This window comes from Sphaeramia orbicularis, unplaced genomic scaffold (assembly GCF_902148855.1).
Source record: "Sphaeramia orbicularis unplaced genomic scaffold, fSphaOr1.1, whole genome shotgun sequence".
Taxonomy (NCBI): Eukaryota; Metazoa; Chordata; class Actinopteri; order Kurtiformes; family Apogonidae; genus Sphaeramia; species Sphaeramia orbicularis.
In genome coordinates, this window is record NW_021941635.1 from 7,894 (window position 1) to 27,846 (window position 19,953).

Genomic DNA, 19,953 nt, shown 5'->3' on the forward strand with positions numbered 1-19,953 from the left:
AAACTAAACATAATTTTGAGTCTTATCTACGCATTTATTTACTAAAATCTCTTTTTTTATATATATGTTTCTATAATTGAATTTGTCTGTTTAACTGGTTTAGTTTAAAACGTCAAAGAAATGTTTCTCTAATGTCAGTTTACAGTGTAATATAGTAAAAATTTATATTATACAAGCTTTTTTTTTTTTTTTTTTATCATCCTCTTTAATAATGTTTTTATTGTTTTATTTTTCGGTGTGTATTTTATTTCGATAGCGTTTCCGCTCTTCTGGTTTTATTGTGGCGTCCACTGAACCGGATATCCGGTTGCCATGACACCGGTCTACTGCTCAGTCTGAAACAGTTCGCGTGATACTCTGTAATTTCCTGCCGTTACGACGCGTAAAATGACAAAATAACGGACACCAACGGATGCGCGAGGCTTGCGAAAGGTAAGATTGACCGGTAAAAGCCGGGTCTGTCCCGGTTTGACCCGGGTTGTACCGTTTGGACAGTGGAGCTGCTAACACCGTTAGCCGCTGCTTCACTTTGCTTTATTTCCATCAAATCCCGTTTCAGCACCCCCGTCTCATCCTGACACTGACACGCGACATCCCCGGTAGTCTGATTGTGACGTCACAGTAGGGCACCGAGCCGTGGTAAACAGCTGATAAAGAGCGGACACGGTTTAGAAAAACAGGGACATGATGGATTTACTGAGGAGCAGAGAGGGGGAAATCTCGCGAGAGTAGTTATTGTTTTTATGCGTTGGGCTACTGTTGTACTGTCTGTATATGTGTTTACGTGACTTCATAGAATACGGTGAAAACAGGCAGAGAATGTGGAAATATCAGCAGTGAAAGTAAATACACCACGAATGTGTGTCTTCCAATGAACTGGGTTCATCCGATCCACCATGTCTGTTTTCTGCTTCGACAAAAAGATCAGTCAGGTCACAGAGCTGGTGTTCAACTCCGACAAAAACGAACAAAAAGACAAATAGACTGAAAACACTGACCAGCTCACATGTGTTCACAGCTCTTCTGTGTGTCTGTGTTCATATTAAATCAGTCTCAGTGAATCCAAAGGAACTTTGTGTTGGTAAATGACAGTTGTTCAAATGGACAGGATTTCAGTTCTGTTCAACATGTTGATGCTCATATGAACTATGTTTTCAGCTCCAAAATGAACCATTTCATCACAATTAATGCTATACTTTCATGTCACAAATGGACAAGTTCTATTTGAACTGAACTGAGCTGAAAAACAAATCTTCTCTTCTTTTGGATTCCCCAGTTTTTCTTCCCAGATTCTCTCCTCCATATCACATGTTTTATTTGTACAGGTTCAATCTGGAGTATGGTGCTGATCCATCCTGCTTCTGTTCCACCAATACATACATGAAGAATGGCACACAGCACTGTTTACATCAACACTTTTACAATAAGAAGCATTTTTATACACAAAGAACAATTCTATATTGTTCTTTCCTCTTTAGTCTGATGCTAAACTATCCAATAAATAATAGTGCTCCTAGTTTTTGCACAGGGATCATTAGTGTAAACGCTGACATGGCTGCAGAGCATCAGTATGATGGGATCCACAACAACCATGTCACATCCGTCCACTGACACATTTAGTGTTTTTGTGTCAGCTGGGATTGTTTTAGATCCACAATACCAACATTTATGAAGAAGAGCACAATTAGCAATAGGAAGTCTAGAAGTTTATTCCTAATAAAGTACTGGGACTGACCAGAGCATCATGGGTAATGTCACGTCCGTCCACCAGCAAAAGTTTTCACATCCACGTGCTATTCCAAATCCAATATTTATGAAAATAGAGCTTCCACTGTCAGAGAATATCAGTAGTCTGTGCACAAATGGATTAGCATTATTTACACACACTTCTGTGACTTTAGGACAACTGTTTTGGACAAAAATGGACACTCATTTGACCCCCTAAGGAAATTTTAGCTGATATACTTTTCCGACTGAATATAGGAAACATCCAGCGGCCTCACGCGGCCCCTTTAATCTGACCTCAACAACAAAAACTATCGATGATGCACAGAAAACAAACCAGCAGAACTTCAAAATATGTCTGATACTGTATGTCTGAAGGGTAATGGAAGTAGTACACATAATGGTACAGTCTGCAGTAGTACACATAATGGTACAGTCTGCAGTAGTACACATAATGGTACAGTCTGTAATAGTACACATAATGGTACAGTCTGCAGTAGTACACATAATGGTACAGTCTGCAGTAGTACACATAATGGTACAGTCTGTAGTAGTACACATAATGGTACAGTCTGCAGTAGTACACATAATGGTACAGTCTGTAGTAGTACACATAATGGTACAGTCTGCAGTAGTACACATAATGGTACAGTCTGCAGTAGTACACATAATGGTACAGTCTGTAATAGTACACATAATGGTACAGTCTGCAGTAGTACACATAATGGTACAGTCTGCAGTAGTACACATAATGGTACAGTCTGCAGTAGTACACATAATGGTACAGTCTGTAGTAGTACACATAATGGTACAGTCTGTAGTAGTACACATAATGGTACAGTCTGTAATAGTACACATAATGGTACAGTCTGCAGTAGTACACATAATGGTACAGTCTGTAGTAGTACACATAATGGTACAGTCTGTAATAGTACACATAATGGTACAGTCTGCAGTAGTACACATAATGGTACAGTCTGTAGTAGTACACATAATGGTACAGTCTGCAGTAGTACACATAATGGTACAGTCTGCAGTAGTACACATAATGGTACAGTCTGCAGTAGTACACATAATGGTACAGTCTGTAGTAGTACACATAATGGTACAGTCTGTAATAGTACACATAATGGTACAGTCTGCAGTAGTACACATAATGGTACAGTCTGTAGTAGTACACATAATGGTACAGTCTGCAGTAGTACACATAATGGTACAGTCTGCAGTAGTACACATAATGGTACAGTCTGTAGTAGTACACATAATGGTACAGTCTGTAATAGTACACATAATGGTACAGTCTGTAATAGTACACATAATGGTACAGTCTGTAATAGTACACATAATGGTACAGTCTGTAATAGTACACATAATGGTACAGTCTGTAATAGTACACATAATGGTACAGTCTGTAATAGTACACATAATGGTACAGTCTGTAGTAGTACACATAATGGTACAGTCTGTAATAGTACACATAATGGTACAGTCTGTAGTAGTACACATAATGGTACAGTCTGTAGTAGTACACATAATGGTACAGTCTGTAATAGTACACATAATGGTACAGTCTGTAATAGTACACATAATGGTACAGTCTGTAGTAGTACACATAATGGTACAGTCTGTAATAGTACACATAATGGTACAGTCTGTAATAGTACACATAATGGTACAGTCTGTAGTAGTACACATAATGGTACAGTCTGTAATAGTACACATAATGGTACAGTCTGTAGTAGTACACATAATGGTACAGTCTGTAGTAGTACACATAATGGTACAGTCTGTAATAGTACACATAATGGTACAGTCTGTAGTAGTACACATAATGGTACAGTCTGTAATAGTACACATAATGGTACAGTCTGCAGTAGTACACATAATGGTACAGTCTGTAGTAGTACACATAATGGTACAGTCTGTAATAGTACACATAATGGTACAGTCTGTAATAGTACACATAATGGTACAGTCTGTAGTAGTACACATAATGGTACAGTCTGTAATAGTACACATAATGGTACAGTCTGTAGTAGTACACATAATGGTACAGTCTGTAGTAGTACAGTCTGTAGTAGTACACATAATGGTACAGTCTGTAGTAGTACACATAATGGTACAGTCTGTAATAGTACACATAATGGTACAGTCTGTAGTAGTACACATAATGGTACAGTCTGTAGTAGTACACATAATGGTACAGTCTGTAGTAGTACACATAATGGTACAGTCTGTAATAGTACACATAATGGTACAGTCTGTAATAGTACACATAATGGTACAGTCTGTAGTAGTACACATAATGGTACAGTCTGTAGTAGTACACATAATGGTACAGTCTGTAATAGTACACATAATGGTACAGTCTGTAGTAGTACACATAATGGTACAGTCTGTAGTAGTACAGTCTGTAGTAGTACACATAATGGTACAGTCTGTAGTAGTACACATAATGGTACAGTCTGTAATAGTACACATAATGGTACAGTCTGTAGTAGTACACATAATGGTACAGTCTGTAGTAGTACACATAATGGTACAGTCTGTAGTAGTACACATAATGGTACAGTCTGTAATAGTACACATAATGGTACAGTCTGTAATAGTACACATAATGGTACAGTCTGTAATAGTACACATAATGGTACAGTCTGTAGTAGTACACATAATGGTACAGTCTGTAATAGTACACATAATGGTACAGTCTGTAGTAGTACACATAATGGTACAGTCTGTAATAGTACACATAATGGTACAGTCTGTAGTAGTACACATAATGGTACAGTCTGTAGTAGTACACATAATGGTACAGTCTGTAGTAGTACACATAATGGTACAGTCTGTAGTAGTACACATAATGGTACAGTCTGTAGTAGTACACATAATGGTACAGTCTGTAGTAGTACACATAATGGTACAGTCTGTAGTAGTACACATAATGGTACAGTCTGCAGTAGTACACATAATGGTACAGTCTGTAGTAGTACACATAATGGTACAGTCTGTAGTAGTACACATAATGGTACAGTCTGTAATAGTACACATAATGGTACAGTCTGTAGTAGTACACATAATGGTACAGTCTGTAGTAGTACACATAATGGTACAGTCTGTAGTAGTACACATAATGGTACAGTCTGCAGTAGTACACATAATGGTACAGTCTGTAATAGTACACATAATGGTACAGTCTGTAGTAGTACACATAATGGTACAGTCTGTAATAGTACACATAATGGTACAGTCTGTAGTAGTACACATAATGGTACAGTCTGTAATAGTACACATAATGGTACAGTCTGTAATAGTACACATAATGGTACAGTCTGTAGTCTGTCTCTTAACACTGATTAATTCTCTCTCTCTCAGTCTTCGCGATGCTCTCTCGACCGCCGGCACTGAACGAGACTGAGGACAGGGGGCGGAGTCTAGCAGCAGTAGGCCCGCCTCCTGCTCTCCCATTGGCTGATGAGGAAGATGCGTCTCAAACAGGTGAGTATATTCATGTCATTCACAGCAGAACCAGAGACGTGTTCACCTTCAGCTGTCGCACTGACACTAGGGCTGGGTGAAAACATCGATTTGATTGATTTTGGATCGATTTCTTTTTAATTTTGCATAATCAATTAATGGTGGATGAGATCGATTTTTCAGAGCAGGGCCACGAGTAAATGACCCAGAAACAGCTGACATGGAAGCGCGGCCAGCTCCGTCTCACGAGCTCCTCACAGAGATGTGGTCGTGGTTGTGACGGTTCTGGTGTGGGAGGACGGAGGAAGGGTGGGGAACACCCCTCAGTGGGAGGAAGGGTGGGGAACACCCCTCAGTGGGAGGAAGGGTGGGGAACACCCCTCAGTGGGAGGTCCTCCTGGCTTCAAACTGGAACCCACAGTGTGGAGGAACTGGCTGGTGGAGGTGGGTCGCAGAAGCCAGTCATTCTAGAGCTATTAACTTGGATCACCTGTGGCTGAGGGCGGAGTTAGAGGAATAGTAAAGTGGAAATAACGAAGCTCTGCCCCCCCCACTCCAGTGAGTTTCTTTTACCAAGGGCCCAACATGAGTCTGTTTCAGGGGGTCAAACTGGTGTCAGTGCCCCAGGGTGACAGTTAGGGATGGGAATCGTTAAGAATTTAACGATTCTGATTCCTTCTAGATTCTCTTATCGATTCTTATTGGGTTAGGGAAGAAAAGTGTACAAACAGGTTGGTTTGCATGAACTGTCTTTTATATTTTAATCTCTGCACAGAAAATAGAACATATACAGTGTGCCCAGATGATGTGTGATGTAAGTTTAGAACAAACCTAAACGTACCATGAAAACACACTTGAAAACTGTCGGCCTGACTTCGTGCACACCAAACAGACAGACAGACGGTGAACTGATGACAGTACCCTTTGGCCAAGGGTCACAAGTAACCAAGGTTCATTTTGTAACAATTGGGAATAGTTCTAGTGCTTCCCAGTCCTTTGCATTCACCTCGCACCACAACTAAAACTGACACAAAAAAAGAAAGAATTCTTTTGTAGAAATTCACATATTAACATAAAATATATCTGCAACTATCAACTTTGGCAAATTAACAGTTTTTGTGCAGAAAAATTAGTATATTTGCGCTCTCAGGAAGGATACGAGATCTTTCTGGACTTAGTGTCTCCAGCTGTGGAGAACACCCTTTCAGATGGGGTGGAGGATGCTTGGACACAGATACTTTTCAGCTAGAGCTGACAACATTGGCAATGTGTCCATCTCCTTCCACCACCAGAGGGTGGCGCTGTCCTTGGTAGGGATGGGAGGAAGGCCTCTGTATAGTTGCATTTCTTCATCCACTCTCTGGGTTATGGAGACAGGGGTCTGCTGCTGGTGCACGGACAGTAGCTCAGTGTCCTCTTTTTCAAAAAGTTCCTCTAAGGCTGTCTTCTTCTGCTTTACGGGTGGTGTCTGAAATTATGGACATAACCACAAGGTTTAGCTTTAAATCAAATATTGTAATAATCCATGCCCTCTGTCATCATTCATCATAGTTAGCTAAACTTCCATAGTCATCTTCTGTGTGGTCTTCTTCCACCTGCCTCTCTGTCTCTCCTGGCTCTGATAGCTTAAGAAGAAATTCACCATGTAAGAACCAAGAGCAAGAAGAAAAGGTCTCAACAGAAATGAGCTCCTATCGGGGCATTGTCACATTCAAATAGCTGTTGTGCTGCTGCTGCCTCTGTGTTTGTTTTCACCGCTGCTGCCCTGACCCTGTCCAGACTTCATCCTGTTGATTCTGGGTTTGAATCTAGGGTCTAACACAGTGGCTTCCTCCAGGAATGCCTGGATGTTGTCATCCTTAAGTTTATAATGGAGGACACAAGTTTGGGGGGAAAATGTGACTGAATATAAATAACCTTCAGTGTATATGGTTAACTGTCATATAATGATTAATTCATTATCAGTTACTGTACCTGGTAACGTTTGGAAAGATCGTTCCAAATGCTCTCTTTGATGCTTCTGGTGAAAGCAGAGGCATCTGCCTGCACTGTGTAATGTCTGCGCAACTTCTGACGGATGGCCAGTATCTGGCCGCAGGTTGGACTTTTTTCACAGGAGACCGCAAGTGTGGATGTGTCATGCATCCACATCAGCAGCACAAACTCCTCTGCTTTCCTTAGGTCCTCATTGCCCATTCTGGCCAGTCTGCAAAATAAACCAAACAAACAAAAATAAATATACTTTTAATGGCTCTAGTCAACCAAGTTTTATTTAAGTCATTAGATTTTATTTTTTCAAACATTCTTTACTTATCCTTCTCCATGGGCTTTCTTAGCTGTGGATCTATAGCTGCAGCTTGGATGGCAGAAAGTTGCTCACAGAATCAACCTCTCCATCATCAAAAACAGAGAGTTCCATCTCGTCCTCACATCTAAGAGGAGCATGTGTTGGGGCAGCCCTGAAAGGCAAACACACACACACACACACACCAGATTACAATAAACAATATTATACTACCATTAGTTTATCATTTGAAAGTGATCCAGATCTGTTCATTTACATGTTCAAATTTGTATGTTGACTGAGTATGACTAAAGTATTTATAATGTATCCTTACCAAGGAGTTGTTGCTTTTCCTTGAGGACTACTTTAGCCATGTGGGATCTCTTCATCCAGATGATCACAGAACCAATCCTTGCCGCCCAGTTGGAAGTTGTACTACAGCTGTAGAGCTTCTGAGCTCCAAGGTTCAGCGTGTGTGCAAAACATGGAAACTTGATGATATTTAGCTTTTTCACAGCTGCATCCATGTTTGCTGCAGTATCGACTGTGGCTGCCATCACCTTCTCTTTCACTCCAAACTCCTCCAGGATCTCCTCTGCCACAGCTGTCCCTGTCTGTGATTCATACACTGCTTTAGTTTTGAGGACTTGGTCTTTATTCTGGCCTTCCCTGACATCGTGTAATGTAACGGTGAGGTAACGGTCTTGACTAAAACTCGTCCATCCATCAGCTGTAATGGCTGCCTTTGTGACATGTTTCAGGTCTGAGGTCAGATTGCTCTTTTCAACCCCATACCAAGCAGGTATCAGATGTATATCAGGTATCAGAGGTATGTTTGGGGCATTGTATTTGGGGTTGAGCGTCTTTGTCATCTCCCTACAGAAAATATACAGCGGAAATGAATGAAGCAGAACTGTACTGGTTAAAATAACAACATGCAATGCTGACACTTCTGCTTTTCATGTAAACACATATGCCATATAAAATGCCATGAATTAACCGACTTAAATTCAGGGGAATCTACAGTGGCAAAAGGGTGCCAACCTTTCACCACAAAGCTGGTGACTGCTCTGTGACATTGGTTTATCCTCGTCTCGGTCATTTTACCCTTCCCTGCCTCAGTGGAAGGAGTGGCCAGAGGTGTGCCAGACCTGCGGTGCTCACTGCAGCCTCTGAGCGAGCCTGACTCCTGCAGGCGTCCTCATCTAAATTTGATGGAAGGAGAGGGAGATCATTCATATGGCGAAAGCAGTTTGAACAGTGAAATGGCGCTAACCTCAACACGACAGACAGAACTTGTAAGAGTTCAACATTACCTTCAGAATCGGCGCTAATAACAGACGGCGCCCTGGTGTTTGCACCGCCGCTAGATTCACTAGCATCGCTAAGTAGCGAATCAAACACATGGCATTCCTGCAAATGAATTGCATCCTGTGTTGACAAATGTCTTAGCATATTAGAGGTACTTCCACCCTTTGAAGAAGTAGCAGCTTTGCACATGTTACCAGTGGCCCTGATGCCATCTTTCCTAGTGAAGTAAAGCCGTACTTTGGAGCGTTTCTGCCTTGACACCATGTTCGCTACAATCGAACCAAAACAATGCAGCATATGTGTGACCTCATTCCCGCATGCGCAACAGAGGCGGAATCGTTAAGCAGAATCGTTAAGCAGAATCGTTAAGCAGAATCGTTAAGCAGAATCGTTAAGCAGAATCGATAAGCAGAATCGATAAGCAGAATCGATAAGCAGAATCGATAAGCAGAATCGATAAGCAGGCAGGTAAACAATTCCAAGAAATGAGCGACTGGGAACCGGTTCTCAAAAAAAGAACCGGTTCTTGATTCCCATCCCTAGTGACAGTAATGAGCCTTAAGACTGGAAACAGCAGGTATAAAACAGAATAAGAAGAAGAAGAAGAAGTCTGTTCAGATCCACTGGAGAAGCACGGACATGTTTGTGTCTGTTCATTATTTCAGAGCAGATTCATCTGTTTACTGATGAAATGTCAGATTTATTTCCTTTCTAATGTCAGTATAGATTCTGTGTTGCATGGCTGCAGTACTCAAATAATCAAGTTACAACTCAATATTGTACTTTGGTATCACTGAATGAATCTGAATCAATCAATTAATACTGAATCGAATCGAATGGAATCGAATTGTAATTAATCGATCCAGAACCCTATGAATGGAAGTCAGATCAATTAAGGACATGGGCCATGGTACCCAGGCCTACCTGACACTGAGCTCTGTGCGAACCAACGTGTCCATGGAGCTGCCATCTTGGTTCGGGTCAGCGCTCCTTTGAACTGAATGAACGTCAGTGTGGGCCAAGGTGTTTCCAGAGTTAAAGCACCACAGACCTGCACGTCTGAGAAGCCACCTTCTAAGTCCTCATTCATCACAAATGTAAGACCTGTATTTATGACGGAGCCGCCACTAAAATAATATGAGACCCAAGACGCCGACGAGCCCGAAACCCCCGCTCATGTTTGTCATTGACCACAGGTCAGGAACAGAACTTCTCCAAACCCACTGTGGCTTTGACAGAGCACGCTCCACCCTAAAGCTCCGCCCCCAAAGGCGTGGTGCAGACAGCTGGTCCTATCATAGACCTGGACTGTGTTTTCATGAGGACGGAGCAGAGAGAGAAAACACTGACTCCTGTTTCTCCTCCTCAGGAGTTCTCTCTCCTCCTGCACCTCCACGGAGCTGCTCCTCCTTCTCTCCCTCCGCCTCCTCTCCTTCTGTCCTGTCTCCTCCTCCTCCTCCGATACCTCCCCCTGTTCACGCTCCTCCTTTTGCTCCTCCTCCTGTAGCTCCTCCTCTTGCACCTCCACAGAGCTGCTCCTCCTCCTTCTCTCCTGTCCTGTCTCCTCCTCCAGTACCTCCCCCTGTTAATGCTCCTCCTTTTACTTGTCCTCCTGTAGCTCCTCCTCCTGCACCTCCACGGAGCTGCTCCTCCTCCTTCTCTCCCTCCGCCTCCTCTTCTTCTGTCCTGTCTTCTCCTCCTCCTCCGGTACCTCCCCCTGTTAATGCTCCTCCTTTTACTCGTCCTCCTGTAGCTCCTCCTCCTGCACCTCCACGGAGCTGCTCCTCCTCCTTCTCTCCCTCCACCTCCTCTTCTTCTGTCCTGTCTCCTCCTCCGGTACCTCCCCCTGTTCACGCTCCTCCTTTTGCTCATCCTCCTGTAGCTCCTCCTTTCTTTTGTTCTGCCTCCTTCTCCTCTTCTCCCATCTCCTCCCCTGTTTTTTCTCCTCTCACCTTGTCGTCTCCTCCTGTTCATCCTCCTCCTGTCTTTGTCTGTTCTGCTGTTACTCCTCCTCCTCCTGTCTTTTTTACGCCTCCTTCTCCTCATTGTTTTTCTCCTCTGTTCTCCTCCTCTCAGGTCTTTTCTCCTCCTCCGTCTGTCCGTCCCTCCTCCCATCATCCTCCTCTCTCTCTCTGTTCTACTTTTACTCCTTTTTCTTTCTCTCCTCCTCCTCCCCCATATCCTTCTCCTGCTCCTCCTCCTGTCTCCTCCTCTAGTTTTCCACCCTTTTCTACATCATTTCCTCATGTGTCTCCTCCTCCTCCTCCTGTATCTCCTTCTTTGATTTGTACTCCCCCTTCCTCAACTCCTCCTCTTTGTCTCTTTTTTAACCCTCCTCCTCCTTCTGTCTCTCCTTCTTACTCCTCCCTTCAGTGTCCTCCTCTCTCTGTTCATTCTCCTTTTTCTCCTCCTCCTCCTGCTCCTTCTTTGATTCATGCTCCTCTTCATCGTTCTCCTCCTGCTCCTTTTCTTGCTGTGTCTCCTCTTGTGTCTCAGCTTCCTCCTCCTCCTGTTTCCTCCTCTACTGTATTTTCTCCTCCTCCTTGCCCTTCTTCCCTCACCTCTACTCCTTCCTCCCCTCAGGATTTTTCTCCTCCTTCTTTATCCTCTCCCATATTTTCTCCTCCTCCTTTGCCATCCCCCACTTCTTCTCCTCCTGTCTTTTTTACTCTTCCTCCTCAACCAGTGTCTCCTCCTGTTTCTCCTCTGTCCTCCATTCATGGTTCTCCTCCTGTTTCTCCTCCTCCCTCCCTTCATGGTTCTCCTGTTTCTCTTCCTTCTTCCCTTCATGGTTCTCCTCCTGTTTCTCCTCCCTCCCTTCATGGTTCTCCTCCTGTTTCTCCTCCTTTCCTTCATGGTTCTCCTGTCTCTCCTCCCTCCCTTCACGGTTCTTCTCCTGTTTCTCCTCCTCCCTTCCTTCATGGTTCTCCTCCTGTTTCTCCTCCCTCCCTTCACGGTTCTCCTCCTGTTTCTCCTCCCTCCCTTCACGGTTCTCCTCCTGTTTCTCCTCCTTCCCTTCACGGTTCTCCTTCTGTTTCTCCTCCTCCCTCCCTTCCTGGTTTTCCTCCTGTTTCTCCTCCCTCCCTTCATGGTTCTCCTCCTGTTTCTCCTCCTTCTTTCCTTCATGGTTCTCCTCCTGTTTCTCCTCCCTCCCTTCACGGTTCTCCTCCTGTTTCTCCTCCCTCCCTTCATGGTTCTCCTCCTGTTTCTCCTCCCTCCCTTCACGGTTCTCCTCCTGTTTCTCCTCCCTCCCTTCATGGTTCTCCTCCTGTTTCTCCTCCCTCCCTTCACGGTTCTCCTCCTGTGTCTCCTCCTTCTTTCCTTCATGGTTCTCCTCCTGTTTCTCCTCCCTCCCTTCACAATTCTCCTCCTGTTTCTCCTCCTCCCTCCCGTCACGGTTCTCCTCCTTCCTCCCTCCACGGTTCTCCTTCTAACCCTCCTCCTATCCTCCTCTCTCGTCCAGTGTCTCCTCCTCCTCCTGCTCCTCCTCCCCCTCGTGCCTGCTGTCCATGCGCCTCCCTCCTCCCACGCCTCCTCTCTGCTCACCGGTTGGAGGTGCGTCGCCTTCTGCGAGGAGCGCTGGCGTCTCTGGGCCGTCGTCTGGATTCTCTGGAGAGGAGGAGCCACAGGAGGAACAGGCAGAAGAGGAGGAGGCCCAGAGGAGAAGAGGGCGGAGCTACCTGCAGCTCACCTGGTGAGTACTGAACCATGAAGCAGTGAGTCCAGTCCAGGGTCCAGTCCAGGGTTTAGTCCAGGGTCCAGTCCAGGGTTTAGTCCAGGGTCCAGTCCAGGGTTTAGTCGGGGGGGGTACCTGTTAATCTAATTAATTATATTCTTTTTTTTTTTTTTTTTAAATTCTCTTTTATTGAAAGAATTCAGATTATTTTTCACACATTGAAAAAAGCAAACAAATACCAAACTACACACATCCAGAGAGTGGGTGTAAAAAAACCAAACAAATCCATCTCCAGCCGCTCATCGTGGTCCTGGCGTACAGGATCTGAAAGTAAAGATAAATAAAAACACAAACACGTTTCCTTCAGAGGGTTTTGGGTTCATATTCATGCATTCGTCTCAGCCATCCCTCCCAGTGTTGCACAAAAACATCCATCTTCCTGTTTACAGTGAAGGTTATTCTTTCCATCCTATAAATTCCCATGGTTATGTCTGTTGTTGGTTCTTCTTGTGTCATCCATCGTTTAGTTCTTGCCTTTTTTCCTGCAGCAGTAATATGCTGAATAATGAATAAGTAGTTCATGTTTTTGACCTCTGGACAAATGCATCCCAAATACATGGTTTTGAAATCAGAGATAAGTAGGTATGAAAAATAATTTCTATGGCTTTATGTATTTCTTTCCAATAATGGTTAATTTTTGGGCATTCCCAGAATATGTGGAAATGACGTGCAGTGTGGCAGCTACAGTTCCTCCAGCTCTGTCAGTTCCCATTTGTACAGTGTGACTTATGGCTAGGGTAATAATATTATATTCATTTTGTTCTATTAATTCTATTCTTTTACATCTGTTTGTGTAAAGGCATCAGATGTGACTATTACAGTGATCTTGTTCCTCCCAGTTTTTGGGTTTATATGCTGATGTGAACAGTTTCAGTGTTTGGAGGTTCCACCACAGTTTCCTTTGGTCAGAAAACGCTGTAAATCTAATTTCAACTGTTGTGAAACAACATAAATCCAGAATATCCATGTGAACAGAGGTCAGTCAGCTGACTGTTTCTACTGCTTCTGTTTCTACTGGAGGGCCGACTGAGTTCACCTCAGGCCACACCTCCTCCCCCTCCATCAGCCACGCCCAACTCCCACCTGCTACCACCTCCTCTTCTTCATCATCTTCATCAGAGAGTGAAGAGTCTCCCAACCAATCAGGACGCAGGAGGAGGAGGAGACGGAACCGGGGAAAAGAGGAGGAGGAGGAGGAGGAGGGGAGAGGGAGGAAAAGGTGGAGGAGGAGTTCCAGAGCAGAGGATTGTGGGAGGTTTGTGGGTCAGATGGCCGTCTCCATCCGAGGAGGCGCAGAGGAGGAGGGGCCACTCACTCTGCACAGTTTGGACCACGGAGGAGCCGGCCAATCACAGAAGGCCGTCAGCATCGTCGTCAGGCAGAACGGTTACAGGTGAGAGCCTTCGACCAATAACGAACGACATCAACGTATAGAGGGTCTGCACGTGACGTCACCGCTAGGGCTGTTCGAAAATATTGGTTCTGCAATATATCACGATATTTCATTTTCCAGTACTGTATCGATTTTTTTAGGTATTTATTCAAATGCAGATATGGTGGATTTTCATTTTTGGTTTTCTTTATTGTTTCTATCTTGTTTATTATTATTTAACACTGTTTTATTAAATAATGGTTATTTGAAGCATCCTAAAAGCACTTTTTACTGTTTTTACTGAGTGGCAGATGTTCGTTCCTTTGGAAACTAGGAGAATTAGAAAAATGTTGGGATATAACAACAGATCCTGTTCTGATCAAATAAAAATGTGTTTAGTATTTGTGCAGATTTCTGGTGTCATTTCAGTTCTTCCAGGAAAAGATCTTGAAAAAAAAAGAAAACAAACAAATAATTTCCTTTTTTAACAGTATCATGATATATCGTGATATATCATATCGTGATCCTAGTATTGTGATTTGTATAGTATCGCCAAATTCTTGCCGATACACAGCCCTAGTCACCGCTAGTGGAAGTCACTGTGGTTCCGCCCACTGAGTGTCAGAAAGAGGGAGATGAGTGACAGCGTTGGCTTCAATCCTGTCTAAACTGAAGAACAATATTGAATCCAAAATGCGGCGGAGCTGTTGTGAGACTGTATTTTCAGGTTCTTAAAGCAGTGGGAGCTCTGGTTTTACAGACACCCAAAGACAAAGAAAAGACAAGGAGGTGGATCCACAAACCCAGGAAACCAAACCTAGGTCTGTGGATCCTGTCTGGGGTCAGACTGTTCAACTGTCAGACTGTTCAACTGTCAGACTGTTCAACTGTCAGACTGTTCAACTGTCGGACTGTTCAACTGTCAGACTGTTCAACCGTCGGACTGTTCAGCCGTCGGACTGTTCAACTGTCAGACTGTTAACCTGTTCAACTGTCGGACTGTTCAACTGTCGGACTGTTCAACTGTCAGACTGTTCAACCGTCGGACTGTTCAACCGTCAGACTGTTCAGCCGTCGGACTGTTCAACTGTCAGACTGTTAACCTGTTCAACTGTCGGACTGTTCAACTGTCGGACTGTTCAACTCAAGACTGTTAAACTGTTCAACTGTCAGACTGTTCAACTGTCGGACTGTTCAACTGTCAGACTGTTAAACTGTTCAACTGTCAGACTGTTCAACTCAGACTGTTAAACTGTTCAACTGTCAGACTGTTCAACTGTCAGACTGTTCAACTGTCGCACTGTTCAACTGTCGCACTGTTCAACTGTCGCACTATTCAACTGTCAGACTGTTCAACTGTTGGACTGTTCAACTGTTGGACTGTTAAACTGTTCAACTGTCGGACTGTTCACCTGCTGCTAAAATATTCCTAATTACTCTGTATTCTATTTCCTGTCAGCCTCTCCTCTTCCCAGCATGCCTTGTTCCTTCAATCAGCACAGAGTGGGCGGACCTTCAGCCAATCAGAAGGCTTTAACATTTCCTCCGGCCAATGGCATTTCTCCGATTTCAGCCCTCCCCCTTCCCTCTCCTCCAATCACAGAGCATTCCACCTGTGGCTGTGCTCCTCCTCTTCCTCCTCTAGCCCTGCCCTCATCTTACGGTTATCGGCGCTGTCGGTGCAGACGGTGGTGTCAGTCAGAGGGGAGGGCTGTTCCAACCCTCTGCGTCCTCTGAAGGACTTCACGGCTCCGCCCACTGTGAGCAGCGACCACTGGTTGGTTCCTTTAAATTCATACGAACAGCTCATTAATGACAATAACTCATTTCAACCCAGTTTAAACTTTGCTTTGGATCTTTTTCAGCTACATACGAGCACTTACACCGAGGTGAGAGGAAAGCAGCTTTCATTCATCATAGACGAACTTTCCAAAACGGACCTTTTAGTTGTTTTTGTTGCATTTGTTTCTGAAATATCGTCACATGTTTGTGTGCAGTCTGACTTTGTCCGCCCGGCGACAGAGGCAGCGGGCCAATCACAGCTCTCGGAGTCTTCATCTACCCCGGAGACGAGCACCGCCCCTTCCCCCATGTTCAGCCAACGGGCTATCTGCTACACTAAAAACCAGCCAATCAGCAGCCAGCTCTGAGTATCTGAGCAAAAAAGAGGAGGTGGAGCCTTTGAAGCGTTTACCTTTGTTTAACTGTCATTAGTTTGTGTCGTTATCAACAGACTGGCTTTAACCGTTTACCAAATGTTCATATTTTCAGCGCGGGAAACGAGTGTCGCAGATTCGAATACGACGGGCGTCGCCGCGGGAAACACCACTGACACCAATGGGACTACCAAAGGTCAAAAGGTCAGGAGGGGTGGGGCTTGGAGGAAAAAAGGATGAACATTTACATTTGTATATAAAATACATTTTTCAATAAAAGGAAAGCAGTGATGAAGACATCTGTGTTTTTATTTGTAGGCTAAGGAAGAAAGAATTTAGCCTGGAGGAGATTTACACCAACAAGAACTACAAATCACCTTCGACTAACAGGTAAAAACTACAAATAGCATCCGCTAACAGGTGGACAACTACAAATACTAACCACTACCAGGTAGAAAACTACAAATACTAACGACTACCAGGTAGAAAACTACAAATACTAACGACTACCAGGTAGAAAACTACAAATACTAACGACTACCAGGTAGAAAACTACAAATACTAACGACTAACAGGTAGAAAACTACAAATACTAACCACTAACAGGTCAAAAACTACAAATACTTACTGCTACCAGGTAGAAAACTACAAATACTAACGACTAACAGGTAGAAAACTACAAATACGAAAGACTAAGAGGTAGAAAACTACAAATACGAAAGACTAAGAGGTAGAAAACTACAAATACTAACGACTAACAGGTAGAAAACTACAAATACTAACGACTAACAGGTAGAAAACTACAAATACTAACAACTACCAGGTAGAAAACTACAAATAGTAACCACTAACAGGTCAAAAACTACAAATACTTACTGCTGCCAGGTAGAAAACTACAAATACTAACGACTAACAGGTAGAAAACTACAAATACTAACGACTAACAGGTAGAAAACTACAAATACTAACGACTACCAGGTAGAAAACTACAAATACTAACGACTAAGAGGTAGAAAACTACAAATACGAAAGACTAAGAGGTAGAAAACTACAAATACGAAAGACTAAGAGGTAGAAAACTACAAATACTAACGACTAACAGGTAGAAAACTACAAATACTAACGACTAAGGTAGAAAACTACAAATACTAATGACTAACAGGTAGAAAACTACAAATACTAACGACTAACAGGTAGAAAACTACAAATACTAACGACTAAGAGGTAGAAAACTACAAATACGAACGACTAAGAGGTAGAAAACTACAAATACGAACGACTAACAGGTAGAAAACTACAAATACTAACGACTAAGAGGTAGAAAACTACAAATACTAACGACTACCAGGTAGAAAACTACAAATACTAACGACTACCAGGTAGAAAACTACAAATACTACCGACTAAGAGGTAGAAAACTACAAATACTAACGACTAACAGGTAGAAAACTACAAATACTAACGACTACCAGGTAGAAAACTACAAATACTAACGACTAACAGGTAGAAAACTACAAATACTAACGACTAACAGGTAGAAAACTACAAATACGAAAGACTAAGAGGTAGAAAACTACAAATACTAACGACTAACAGGTAGAAAACTACAAATACTAACAACTAACAGGTAGAAAACTACAAATACTAACGACTAACAGGTAGAAAACTACAAATACTAACAACTACCAGGTAGAAAACTACAAATACTAACCACTAACAGGTCAAAAACTACAAATACTTACTGCTGCCAGGTAGAAAACTACAAATACTAACGACTAACAGGTAGAAAACTACAAATACTAACGACTAACAGGTAGAAAACTACAAATACGAAAGACTAAGAGGTAGAAAACTACAAATACTAACGACTAACAGGTAGAAAACTACAAATACTAACAACTAACAGGTAGAAAACTACAAATACTAACGACTAACAGGTAGAAAACTACAAATACTAACGACTAACAGGTAGAAAACTACAAATACTAACGACTAACAGGTAGAAAACTACAAATACTAACGACTACCAGGTAGAAAACTACAAATACTAACGACTAAGAGGTAGAAAACTACAAATACGAAAGACTAAGAGGTAGAAAACTACAAATACGAAAGACTAAGAGGTAGAAAACTACAAATACTAACGACTAACAGGTAGAAAACTACAAATACTAACGACTAAGAGGTAGAAAACTACAAATACTAATGACTAACAGGTAGAAAACTACAAATACTAACGACTAACAGGTAGAAAACTACAAATACTAACGACTAAGAGGTAGAAAACTACAAATACGAACGACTAACAGGTAGAAAACTACAAATACTAACGACTAAGAGGTAGAAAACTACAAATACTAACGACTAACAGGTAGAAAACTACAAATACTAACGACTACCAGGTAGAAAACTACAAATACTACCGACTAAGAGGTAGAAAACTACAAATACTAATGACTAACAGGTAGAAAACTACAAATACTAACGACTAACAGGTAGAAAACTACAAATACTAACGACTAAGAGGTAGAAAACTACAAATACGAACGACTAACAGGTAGAAAACTACAAATACTAACGACTAACAGGTATAAAACTACAAATACTAACCACTAACAGGTAGAAAACTACAAATACGAACGACTAAGAGGTAGAAAACTACAAATACTAACCACTAACAGGTAGAAAACTACAAATACGAACGACTAAGAGGTAGAAAACTACAAATACTAACGACTAACAGGTAGAAAGCTACAAATACTAACCACTAACAGGTAAAAACTACAAATACGAACGACTAACAGGTATAAAACTACAAATACTAACCACTAACAGGTAGAAAACTACAAATACGAACGACTAACAGGTATAAAACTACAAATACTAACCACTAACAGGTAGAAAACTACAAATACGAACGACTAAGAGGTAGAAAACTACAAATACTAACCACTAACAGGTAAAAACTACAAATAGCAACTGCTAACAGGTGGAGAACTACAAATACTAACAGCTAATAGGTAGAAAACTACAAATACTAACGACTAACAGGTAGAAAACTACAAATACTAACCACAAACAGGTAGAAAACTACAAATACGAAAGACTAAGAGGTAGAAAACTACAAATACTAACGACTAACAGGTAGAAAACTACAAATACTAACCACTAACAGGTAGAAAACTACAAATACGAAAGACTAAGAGGTAGAAAACTACAAATACTAACGACTAACAGGTAGAAAACTACAAATACTAACGACTAACAGGTAGAAAACTACAAATACGAAAGACTAAGAGGTAGAAAACTACAAATACGAAAGACTAAGAGGTAGAAAACTACAAATACTAACGACTAACAGGTAGAAAACTACAAATACTAACGACTAAGAGGTAGAAAACTACAAATACTACCGACTAACAGGTAGAAAACTACAAATACTACCGACTAACAGGTATAAAACTACAAATACTAACCACTAACAGGTAGAAAACTACAAATAATAACGACTAACAGGTAGAAAACTACAAATACTAACGACTAAGAGGTAGAAAACTACAAATACTACCGACTAACAGGTAGAAAACTACAAATACTACCGACTAACAGGTATAAAACTACAAATACTAACCACTAACAGGTAGAAAACTACAAATACGAACGACTAAGAGGTAGAAAACTACAAATACTAACAACTAACAGGTAAAATCTACAAATACTAACGACTAACAGGTAGAAAACTACAAATACGAAAGACTAACAGGTATAAATCTACAAATACTAACGACTAACAGGTAGAAAGCTACAAATACTAACCACTAACAGGTAAAAACTACAAATAGCAACTGCTAACAGGTGGAGAACTACAAATACTAACAGCTAATAGGTAGAAAAC

General features: G+C 42.0%; 1 protein-coding gene across 2 annotated transcripts in view; it reads left to right on the forward strand.

The window, feature by feature from the left end:
* The first annotated feature begins 298 nt into the window (after nucleotides 1-298).
* The window catches only part of LOC115416642 (uncharacterized), a 28,521-nt gene continuing 8,866 nt past the window's right edge, over nucleotides 299-19,953 (forward strand). The window contains exons 1-9 of one of the 2 annotated variants that reach the window (XM_030130483.1): nucleotides 299-432; nucleotides 5,098-5,220; nucleotides 12,258-12,488; nucleotides 13,548-13,923; nucleotides 15,362-15,679; nucleotides 15,768-15,791; nucleotides 15,900-16,074; nucleotides 16,174-16,262; nucleotides 16,377-16,448. In XM_030130483.1, coding sequence (XP_029986343.1) covers nucleotides 5,106-5,220; nucleotides 12,258-12,488; nucleotides 13,548-13,923; nucleotides 15,362-15,679; nucleotides 15,768-15,791; nucleotides 15,900-16,074; nucleotides 16,174-16,262; nucleotides 16,377-16,448 — 1,400 coding nt within the window. In that variant the 5' untranslated portion in view covers nucleotides 299-432; nucleotides 5,098-5,105. The remainder of the gene's footprint in view (nucleotides 433-5,097; nucleotides 5,221-12,257; nucleotides 12,489-13,547; nucleotides 13,924-15,361; nucleotides 15,680-15,767; nucleotides 15,792-15,899; nucleotides 16,075-16,173; nucleotides 16,263-16,376; nucleotides 16,449-19,953) is intronic. The other variant, XM_030130484.1, reaches the window with a different exon arrangement.